Genomic DNA, 12,244 nt, shown 5'->3' with positions numbered 1-12,244 from the left:
CATGGGTAAAGTTTATATACCTTCTTCAAACTAGCACTCAATTGATAATGTCTCATCTAATTTTAAATTTGGACAATGTTTTTCTAAACTACTAAAAATTGTCAATATTTTTCAATGACGAAAATACCCTTAATAAAATAAAAAATAAAAAAAAAACTAAAAAAAAAAAAAATACAAAACAACCAAGGGTGGCCAAATTTAAAAATTAAAAGAAAAATTTAAAAGTTTTTCCTTTTTTATTTCTAAAAAAAATAAAAAATAATTTTTTTATCTTTTGGACTTTATAGGGGTACTTTTATTTTATTAAAAAAAATGTAAGGTCATTTTTGTCTTTTTTTGGCGTTTGGGGATACATTAACAATGTTTTGGGGGGACATTGTTAATTGAGTGATAGTTTGAAGGAAGTATGTGGACTTTTCTCTAATTATTTTGTATTGCCCTAGTCTCATGTCAAGAGTCCAATAAGAAATAGATCTCCAATAAGGGATTTGATTCCTATTCTTCTTAGCATAGTTAGAGTCCTAGTCTAGAGTTAATAGAGTCAGTCTTAATCCTAGTCAATCAATTGATAATACATTTTACTATTTTTGAATATCACGGTTCTCTCAAAGTGGCTATTAGAAGTCATGACGTACATCCTTCGACGAGCTCATTTATCATTTTCTTGTGTTTTGTACTAGTTAGTGTGCATCAATTTCATTGTGCAATTATTCAATTAGATCATGTAAAAGAACTTTTGGTTGATATTGACTTACACCAATGTTGTACACCTGATTACTTGCAGAGATATGTTGCTCTAAGTTTACTTTGGATGAAATTTGCTGAAGTCTGTAAGGCCTCTCCAGTGACAATTATGCTAAGTTGCTGATGTACAAATTTATGTGTAATAATTTGAACTACCTTTGTCATGTTGTTTGAATTCTAATTATTTTTCCTATTTATTGTTATGTTTTAGTGTTGCTTGTGCTTGAAAAGCATGTGGACTAAATCCTACTCAATAAATAATTAATGAAGAATATCTCTTCTAACTCTAATGAAGCACCAACAACATCATACAGATATAAATATTTGATCTGATATCTACTACTCTTCTCTTTGATATATTGAATGAAAATTGTTTCTGGCTCCACTAATCTTGTGCTCTTTAATGCATCTAGGGATTTTCAGTTTTAGACCATTGGATTGGGAAAGAAATTTCAAACACCTAATATGCATTGACCTCCTAGGGAGTCTTGTTTCCTGTCTATTCTAGTTTGGCTGTCTTAAAATTAAATTAAATTAAAAATGCGACTTCTATTCGTATAGTTTGGCAATCTTAAATTCCTAATTATTTTCAAAAGTAAATTATACATGAAAATCCTATATTCTCGAAAAATTTTAGAAATTCCTAATTATTTCAAACATGAAAATAGTTACATTTCTGAAAATTCAAATGACTAAGCATCAAATTTCTGAAAAATGTAAACACAAAAAAATTGTTGAATTCCGCTAACCAAACCAAAAGTTGTTGCTTTCCTCAATCAAAGAACCAGTAGGAATTCCCCCACCCTCCACTTGTTTTCCACATTCCTCCTTTCATTCTAGAATTCTGTTTTCTATGACCCAACGTTCTAAATTTTTTTTTTTTATACATTCTTTGTATTGTTGAGAGACTTTTCGAGGTGCGTGTCATTTCCTGTGCTTCTTTTGCTTTGCTTACCGTTTTATACGGCCCTTACAGCGGGGATCTGGTCATTATTTATATTTTTTGCGATATTTTTATTTTGAGTTTGTTGTCGAGAAGTTCACCCATTTTTCAATGGTTTAATTCCCAACTCGATAGAAAAAGAAGTTAAAATTCTGTGTTCAGAACACGTTGTATTGGTATATGGCGCCCCTTCATAGAAAGCCCGAGTCGTAATACTCTTGACTGACTCAGAATATTAAATCCAAAGACGATAGACTATGAGAAATAATTTTATCATGTAAATTATCTGTACGTGAAGTTAATCCTCACATAAATTTCAAAAAAAAACAAATTAGGCGTCAAAAGAGACGATCACGTGTGATTCGGTGTGAATATATAATCACATTCCTAAAAATTCAAATTACTCAACCTCAAATTTCTCCAAACGTGTGAATAAAGCTGCCTTGCCTGCAGAACCGGACACAGAAGAAGGATAAAATATTAAGGTCTCTCTTCTCTTACTTCATCGATCTTCTTCTTCTTGGTTGGCCACTTGTATTTTCATCTATATATATTCGAGAGTCACAGGTCAAAAAGTCGTGTTACTGGAACTTTCCTCCCCTCATCCTCCACCATTATATTTTCATCTATATATTTACTCACACACAAAACAAATCAATACCATCCTGAATCCACCATTAATTAATATCACCACCTCTTCCATTCCCTGCAATGAGACTTGCGGCCTTTTCGTGGCTTTTCTTGATCCCCATTTACTCACCTTTCCTAATTAGCATTTGTGTCTTTGGCGTGTCTGGGCAATGTTTCGGCAATCAGCAGTCCTTGTTACTGCAATTGAAGAACAACCTTACATTCGATCCTGCTAGGTCCAACAAACTTGTTAAGTGGAATCAAAGTGCTGATTGTTGTTCTTGGGAAGGCGTAACCTGCCACGAGGGAAGTGTTATTGGTCTCGACCTGGCTAGTGAATCCATCTCGGGTGGACTTGACGATTTAAGTAGCCTCTTCAGTCTTCATCTTCTCCAGAGCTTGAATTTGGCTTACAACGACTTCAACTCTTCTCAGATTCCATCAAAGTTTGACAAGTTGACGAATTTGAGTGATTTGAATCTAGCAAATGCTGGCTTTGCAGGGCAGATTACTTCCACTCAGTGGGAAGAACTTCTGAATCTAGACACTCTTGATTTAAGTTACAATTCATTGAACGGGGATATTCCAGTTTCATTGTTTCACCTCCCATCATTGCAGGTATTACAACTTTCCAATAACCTATTTTCTGGGCAACTCAAGGAATTTTCCAACATTTCTTCTTACAAACTACTAGAGCTTGATTTGAGCAATAACGAGTTGGAAGGGCCAATACCCATATCTATCTTTGGGCTTCCAGGTCTTGCATCCCTCATTCTTTCTTCAAACAACTTTGATGGCTCCAATTTGTTGGATGAATATAGTGGTTTTAACCTTTCGTCTTCCCACTATCCCACTTGGTTAGGCTTGGCTTCTATCAAGTTGAAAAAAATTCCTGATTTCTTTAGAAACCAATCCAAATTATACTCTTTAGACCTTTCAAGGAACCAGATATATGGAGAGGTGCCTAATTGGATCTGGAAACTTCCCCAACTTAGATTTCTAAATCTCTCCTATAACAACTTGGTCACTCTCAAAGGACCTATCTCCAATATCTCTTCTATTTTTAGGACGAGATCTCTAGACTTTCGCTCCAACCAGTTCCAAGGCCAACTCCCAGTTCTCCCACCTGTCAGCTACTTGGATTTCTCAATGAATAATTTTCATTCTGCCTTACCAGCTAGCATCGGCCAGTCCCTTGAATTCACACAATTCTTTTCTATTTCAAGTAATAAATTATATGGGAGTATCCCTGGATCCATATGCAAAGCTTCATTTCTTCGATTTCTCGATCTGTCTGATAATTACTTCAGTGGCACAATTCCCCAATGCTTGAGTGAGATGAGTGGGGCTCTTCAGGTGTTGAGTCTAAGAAGAAACAATCTCAATGGTACAATTCCTGATACATTTCCGGAGTCTTGTAATTTACATACTTTAGCTATCAATAAAAACCATCTAGAGGGAAAGTTACCAAAATCTCTGAAGAATTGCCATTCATTGGAGGTCTTGGACGTTGGAAACAACCACATCGAGGACACCTTCCCATTTTACTTGAATGGATTAGCCACATTGAAGGTTCTTATTTTGCGATCTAACAAATTTTATGAGCCCATTGGTCATCCAGAGCTTGCCCCTTGCCCGAAGCTTCAAATCATAGATGTGGCTTCAAACAATTTTACTGGTCACCTTCCAATAGTACTCCTTTCTACTTGGATGGCGTTGACCGATCGTGCACATGAGGCCAACTCAAAACTCAATCACATCCAAATTGGTATTGGTGGTTTTTATTATCAAGATCCAGTAACAGTTATTAGCAAGGGTTCAGAGGTGGAGCTAGTCAAGATCCTAACTACCTTTACCACCATTAATTTTTCTTGCAACAACTTTGATGGTCCTATACCTTAAGAAATTGGAGAATTCACATTGTTATATATTCTCAACTTATCACATAATGCTTTCACAGGCCAAATCCCAACATCTTTGGGAAAATTGAGTAATCTTGAGACACTAGAATTGTCAAACAACAAGCTTACTGGAGAGATTCCTATACAACTCGCCAATGGTCTTATTTTCCTTTCGGTCCTCAACCTTTTGTTCAACCAATTGGTGGGACCTATTCCATTTATCAAGCAATTCGCTACATTTTTAAAAAATTCTTTCAAAGGAAAAGAAAGATTATGTGGGTTACCTTTGAAATCACAGTGCTCACATGAGGAGCCACGATCGTCACCTCCAACTACGTATGAAGAATCTCATAGGAGTATGATCGAGTGGAATTACATAAGTGCTGAACTAGGATTTAGTTTTGGTTTTGGAATTGTAATGAGACCCCTTATGTTTTTGAAGAGGTGGAGGATATGGTATTACAAACATGTTGATAACATTCTTTTCAAGATCTATCCTAAACTGTATCTTGGAAATGAATATTGTCGAGGACCAGCAGTCAACAATCAGCAGCTGAGGCACTAGTCATAGTTATGATCAGGCGTAACACTTCCAGGTTTGTCATGACAAACTCTTGCCTTTTTACTTTCAATATAAACCAAAATGAAAAATTGATCCACATAATTGGATGCTAGGTTTTTCTTAAAGCATGACTCCAATGGCAAATGTAACTTTACACAGCAACCCAAATGAGGAATATTACCCACATTTCCAAGCATCTTATTTGCAGAAATGCATGTGGGCTTCCATACGCCTAGGAATCGAAGATGCCTTGAATCAAATGGCCTTTTATGACCATTTCTTCACAATTCATTGCGTATCTTTAATTAGTAATTAGTTGTAGTGACTCTGATGCAGCTAGGGGGAAATGTTCTTGAATTTGAGCAATTGATAGTTCTTGTTTTCTGTTATGTTTCATTGTGCCTATTCTCTTGCTTGTCCAAAAGATTTTGTAGTGATTCATGTTAGAAATGTGTGTGAAATTTCTGCAAACACTTGTAATAGAAGAGCAGATTCAGAGAGGCGTAGGTGACAATGACTTCTGATTGAAAGGATTAACTAACTCCTTAATTACTTTCACTTGCAGAGATATGTTGCTCCAAGTTTACTCCGGAGGAATTTGCTGAAGTCTGTAAGGTCTCTTTGATGACGCTAAATGATTTACAGTAATTTTGTGAAACTGTTAATCAAGATGATTATGAGTGTACCTCTTTGAATTCTAATTATATTTCTTGTTTAATGCTTTATTTTAGTGTTGCTTGTGCTTGAAAAGCATGTCAGACTAACTTGGCGACATAACACTTGTTAATAAAAAAAAACTAAGGTGGAAATAAAATTTAGCATTTTTCAATAAACAAATACACTAAATGACTCATCTTGCACACAAAAATAAAATTTAAATAACGCGACAAAATTTAAACCGTAGATGGAGACGACTGAAAGCAGAGTCAACCATAGGTGAATGGTTCCCTTTTTCAATAAAGCATCTTTAGGGTATCGACGAAATGGTCATCATATATGAAATTAAATTTAAAATTTGTCTCTTTTTATTTCACATAACCTTGTACATATACAGTATAAAGAGAGATTATATGTATTGATTAAAGAGAGATTGAGAGACTATGTATGATCAATCTATGAATAAGGATAGAATTAGAAATTGAACTTTAGGGACCAGATTATATCAATTTTTTTTTTCTCAAGGGCCAAAATAAGAGGAAAAAAAAAAAAGAGACCTAAACTATTTTTTTTTTAAAAAAAACAAATTTAAATATCAAAACCTTTTTTTTTTTTTTTTTTTTTTTTTTAGGAGGGACCACCTTCAGCCCTCCCTTATTTATTTTAAAATGAAAGATTATGATTTAAAGGTGATATATTTATCGATGTATATGAAGTTAATGTCGACATATCTTTTAAAATTTTCAATAACATAAAATTATATACACTATTAAATGTATTAACTTTAAATTTTGACCATAAAATAAATAATATAATTTCTTTTTAAAAAAATAGAAAGAATCCTATTCACGGATGAGAGAGTGCAGACACAAATATAAATTATTTTTATTTTTTGGCGTTTTGTTTTGTTTTTTTTTTTGTTTTTGAGTGTCAGGTGCTAAACAAGTAGAGGCAGAGGCATCATCAATTGCCTCAAAGAAAGACCATAAAGCACGTTACGAGTTTTTCTTGACCTTTTCACATTCATTGAGGTCAACCTCATTGGCTGGTTCAATATTATACTTGTCTCTGAGTCTTTCTACTTTACTTTACTTTACTTTTCTTTTTTCTTATTCTTTTTCTTTTTTCCTTTTTTTTTTTTATTTCTTATTTTTTGAGATAATTACACCGTTGGTCCTGTGGTATACCATAATTATTTTTCACTCCCTATAGTTTAAAAAGTTCATGGTTTAAAAAGTTCATGGGAGGTCCTCGTGATATGCAATAATTACAAATCGATCTCTGGCGTCAAATTCTGTTAAATTTTTTAATAGATTCCGTCAAATGCCACGTCAACGACACGTGTCGCCATCTTATTGGCGACACGTGTCCACCGTAATAAAAAATATATAAATTTATTAAAAAATAAATAAAAATACTTATTTTTTTTAAAAAAACAAAAAAACAAAAAAAAAAATTTTTTTAAAAAAAAAAAAAAAAAAACCTGAAGGAGCCGGCCACCCCTTTGGGGGTGGCCTGGCCGCCCCCAGCGCGCCACCCCCAGTGGCTAGGGGTGGCCGGCTCCTTCAGGTTTTTTTTTTTTTTTTTTTTTTTTTTTTTTTTTTTTAAAAAAAAAAATTAAGTATTTTTATTTATTTTTTAATAAATTTATATTTTTTTATTATGGTGGACACGTGTCGCCATCTTATTGGCGACACGTGTCGCTGATGTGGCATTTGACGGAATCTGTTAAAAAATTTAACAGAATTTGACGCCAGGGATCGATTTGTAATTATTGCATATCACGATAACCTCCCATGAACTTTTTAAACCATAGGGAGTGAAAAATAATTATGGTATACCACAGGGACCAACGGTGCAATTATTCCTTTTTTTTTTTTATTTTTAAACGAGACAAAATGAGGAAATAAATATAAAATTAGTACATTAGATTAGCTTAAATTATAGGGATAAATACCTCATTGGTACCTGAGTTTTACGTGTTTTTAAATTTAGTACCTCAGTTTTGTTTTGTATCATAGGTGGTACCTGAATTAAGGGTAAAAACCCATTTGGTACCTCTGTTAGATTTTCCGTCCGAATTTTAACGGCTCGCCACGTGTCAACCGCTGAGGTTGACACGTGGCACTACATAAAAAAAAATTAAAAATTAAAAATTGAAATCTTTAGAAAATGATTAAAAATAATAAAATTTTAAAAAAAAATTAAAAAAGGAAAAAAGAAGAGGGGTGGCTGAGCCACCCCCCTTGGCCACCATGGGGGTGGCCGGCCACCCCCATTTTGGCCAAGGAGGTGGCCCAGCCACCCCTTTGGCCGGTCTGGGCGGTCTAGGGTGGCCGAACCACCCCCTATGGGGTGGTTCGGCCACCCCACAGTTGAAAAAAAAAAAAAAAAAAAATTTGAAGGGTTTTGGCCCTAGGGGGTGGTTCGGCCACCCCAGTCCGGCCTGTATGAGGGTGGCCGAACCACCCCCGTGGCCCTAGAGGGTGGTTCGGCCACCCCCAAGGGCAAACCCTCAATTTTTTTTTTGATGGGTTTTGGCCCTAGGGTGTGGCCGAACCACCCCCTAGGGCCAAAACCCTTCAAAAAAAAAATTTTTCAACTGTGGGGTGGCCGAACCACCCCATAGGGGGTGGTTCGGCCACCCCAGACCGGTCAGACCGGCCAAGGGGGTGGCTGGGCCACCTCCTTGGCCAAAATGGGGGTGGCCGGCCACCTCCATGGTGGCCAAGGAGGGTGGCTCAGCCACCCCTCTTCTTTTTTCTTTTTTTAATTTTCTTTTTTAAAATTTTATTATTTTTAATCATTTTCTAAAGATTTTAATTTTTAATTTTTTTTTTTATGTAGTGCCACGTGTCAACCTCAGCGGTTGACACGTGGCGAGCCGTTAAAATTCGGACAGAAAATCTAACAGAGGTACCAAATGGGTTTTTACCCTTAATTCAGGTACCACCTATGATACAAAACAAAACTGAGGTACTAAATTTAAAAACACGTAAAACTCAGGTACCAATGGGGTATTTATCCCTAAATTATAAACTGATCCTTATCATATTCAGAGTAATTTTAAAGGTTTGTGTGATGGAAAATAAATCTTGCACAACAGTTGTGTAATTGTTGAGTAAGATCTTAGAGATATGAGATGGGTTCCACCATATAGGTCTCACATAGGACCCATCACATATCTCTAGAGTGGTGCACAACTGTTGTGAACCAATCACTCTTTGTGTGTGATATGACTAAAAAACAATTTAGTTATTGGAGTCAAGTTGTGTTAAAAAAACATTGGGAAATGTTCAAATTACAACAAGTGCAATATAAGTGCACAACACCAAGGCATATTGAGGGGGACCCACATGTGTAGACCCACCCCAATATGCCTTGGTGTTGTGCATTTATAGTGCGCTTGTAGTACATGTATCATCTCCCTAAAATATTTGACAGATCTTGTTAAATGATACGTCAGCATCAATAAAATGACGGCACATGTCACTCTTAATAAAAAAAAATTAATATATTACAAAAACTTCTGAATTCACTTTGATACGAAAATTAGCAATTTGTAATTTAATTCAACCAAATGGACCAATTTTGTATTTATCTCTAAAATGAATTACAGACAACGAGCCTAGAGAGCCTAGTTTGAGGGGAGAAAAGAGGTGATAATGCTCTCAAAATGTTGGTGGAGCTAAACTTTATTAATAAACTATAGCTTAAAATAGACCAGAAACTTTATTACCGCCATATTGTGGAAAGTTCAGTTTAGCCACCTTAGGAGCCATAGATCTACTGGTGCCCGAACCAGCCTAGGTGATACGTGGTCTTTCGTTGCGATTGTTAGATCCGGTCCCGGTGTTAGTGCGCCGATCATCTATCAATTGATCAAACTTGGAACTCATGGCTGCGAAGAGCACCCGCATCTCAGAATCAAGTTTAGTCTCCATATTTCCAGTCGTTGATCAGACAGTGTCGAAGATTATCTGCTGAAAATGATAGGGCAATTAGAAAGAAATTGTGGGGCGGTTGTTCACCATGCCATGACCCCGGCGTTCTCCATGTAGACATTGTGCTAGCATGGCTGGTCAAATTACATGAGTTCCCTCCCTCCAACAGGTTAGGACTCGTGATTTGGACTTTATCACCTTGACCCAAAATCATGGGTTTTCGAGTATGTATTCCAAACTTGGGCAGTTGGGCTGGTAGAGAGAAAAGAAAAATATTTTAGTTTTGGACCAGAGTGTCTAAATTTTGTACTTGGTAAGTACTTTTATGGCCAATTATAATGAATTAAGAAGGGCTGGTGTAATGCCCCAGGTTAATGATGCAATAAAAATTACCATGTGGCATTATTATTATGCTTTGACATTTAACTCACAACACTATAATTGAACTAGGCTGTACAAGACCCAGACCCATGATATCTGAAGATGGGCCTCTGACGGGGGTTAAGTCCTTCAAGGGAAAGGTCCCCTTGGTTCCCACCACTCTTAATCAGCCATACTAAAGAAATAGGTTGGGTTTAGTGCTGCTTGTGCTTGAAAAGCGTGTCGGACTGAAGCTTAGTAAATAATCACTGAATTGAACTTTTTATGAGTTTTGGTTGGTTTCTAAACAACAATAGCTCACTGCTTGATGCCGTTTCACGAATTTGCATTTTTATTAGGCTTCTCTCTATAGACCATTCAATTATTGTGAATCATGTTGAAATGTTAAAATGAAAATTTTGAATCACAAGTTCTAACATCTATAATCGCAAGTTACATAAATATATTTGGCAGTCTTGAAGTAAATTAGAACTGCGGCTCAGTGGCTCCTATTGCTATAATCTCAAATGATCACTGCTGGCTCATCAAACATTGTAGAAGAAATTCATGCTCCTCTATCCTTCAAAATTTTTCCCTGCTTTTTTTTTTTTTTTTCTATGTCTTTCTACAGTCGACTTCTTCATCCCCCAACACCTTGAGGTAATTCTTAAATGGCCCGTCTTGTCTCACATCTTCAATTTGGTTGCAGAGGATTGATTGTCCACTAGAGTCAGCTTGCAGATTACATTTGAAAGCATTCGTGACAACTCAAAGCATGGATAACAAGAAAGCAAATCTGTAAAAAGATTCAGAGGGGACTTCCGGTGAGCAAACTTTATAAGAATAAAGCTAGCACGAGGCTGATGATCACTTGCAAGATACCCCAATATTTCCTTCTGTTCTGGATGAAGATTTATACAGCTTCTTGTAAAGTAATGCCTAAATGTCAAATTGCCTCTACCCAACTGCACCATGGAAATTTTCTCAACTTTTCTTCGTTGTCGTCTTCAACCTTGCAACATTTCCCCAACTCCCAGCATCCGCATACAAATTTAACAATAGTAAATTGTTTCCTGCATTGTCAGGTTCAAGCTCTGACAAATGCTTAGCTGCTACTTTGGCAAGATCAACATTCCCATTATTCCTACATGCCCCTAATAATGCACCCCATACAAATAAATCAGGTTCAACTGGCATTCTCATAATCACGTCTTAAGCTTCAGCAAGTTTTCCTGCTCTACCAAGAAGATCCACCATGCATGCATAATGCTCTAATCTTGGAACAATCCCATACTTTTCTTGCATCAAGTGAAATAGACTGTCTGAGTTCAACCAACCCAGCATGGCTACATGCTGTGAGAACCGCTGTGAAGGTCATATGATCAAGCTTCTTTCCCTCTTCCTTCTCCATCTAATTGAAAAGCTCACTTGCTTCATTGCAATACCCATGATTAGCGTACCCAAATATCATTGAATTCCAAGTAACTATGTTCCTCTTAGACATCCAATCGAACAAATTCCTTGCTTCGGCTATAAAACCACATTTTGCATACATGTCAACAAGGGCGCTCCTTACAAATACATCATCTCCAACTCCAATCACAAGTGCATACCCATGAATCTCCTTCCCACGCCTCACATTGGCCTCAGTTGCACATGCAGGCAAGAGACTACTTATTGTAGCTGACTTCGGATAGAACCCAGAATCCAACAGCTTTCTAAAAGTAGCAAAGGCCTCCTCATTTCGAAAGTTCTGAACAAACCCTGATATAACCGAAGTCCAAGATACCACATCAGGCTCAGCCCCGTTGCTGGGCATCAAATTAAAAAGTTCAGAGACCATTACTTCATCACCCTTTTGCGAAAACCTCGCAATTAAGGTGTTCCAAGTCACCACATTAGGCTTCACTCCTAAAGCCTGCATCTTTTCCATCAAGTCCAATGCTTCTTTGGCAAACCCATGTTGAGCATAGCCCGAAACCACAGTGTTCAAAGCCACCAAATCCTGCTCAACCATTTCATCGTACACTCGCCTCGCCTTTTCAATTCAACCGCATTTTGAGTACGTATCAATCAACGCACTTCTAACAAAAGCATCGGACTCAAACGAGCATTTCAAAACTACGCTATGTATTTTCTCCCCGGTTTCCCCATCTGAGATGCGCCTACAGGCTTTGAGAATGCTGGGAATGACAAACGCGTTGGGTCTCAGGCCTTGCTCTAGCATCTCACGGAACAGACCCAGAGCCTCTTCATAAAAGCCATGTTGAGCGTAGGCCCCAATAAGGACGATCCAGCGGCGTAGATTTGTTGCGGGAATTTGGTCGAACAGTTTGCAAGCATAGGACGGTTCTCCATATCCCGTGTAGAAGGCAACGAGGTTGGCGGCAAAACGGGTTAAACGAGCGTTACGAGCCAAGCCAGTGATGAGGAAGTGCGCGTGGAGTTTTTTTCCTGAGTGCAACGCTCGACCATCATCGTACATCCCCCATGAGTTCATCGT

The 12,244-nt window shown here is 37.0% G+C and overlaps 1 protein-coding gene and 1 pseudogene across 1 annotated transcript; one reads left to right on the top strand and one right to left on the bottom strand.

The window, feature by feature from the left end:
• Positions 1–2,398: 2,398 nt before the first annotated feature.
• Positions 2,399–4,219, top strand: LOC133876887 (receptor like protein 26-like). The gene has a single exon (XM_062315125.1). The coding sequence runs from the start codon at positions 2,399–2,401 to the stop codon at positions 4,217–4,219; it is 1,821 nt and encodes a 606-aa protein (XP_062171109.1).
• A 6,140-nt stretch (positions 4,220–10,359) lies between these two features.
• On the bottom strand, positions 10,360–12,244 carry LOC133878511 (pentatricopeptide repeat-containing protein At5g59600-like; annotated as a pseudogene).

The sequence above is a fragment of the Alnus glutinosa genome, chromosome 9, assembly GCF_958979055.1.
Source record: "Alnus glutinosa chromosome 9, dhAlnGlut1.1, whole genome shotgun sequence".
NCBI classification, from domain to species: Eukaryota; Viridiplantae; Streptophyta; class Magnoliopsida; order Fagales; family Betulaceae; genus Alnus; species Alnus glutinosa.
This window is presented reverse-complemented; position numbering and strand designations above follow the sequence as displayed.

What these genes read in the sequence shown, in the direction of transcription:
- LOC133876887 (XM_062315125.1), top strand. Translation starts at nt 2,399, where the DNA reads ATGAGACTTGCGGCCTTTTCGTGGCTTTTCTTGATCCCCATTTACTCA.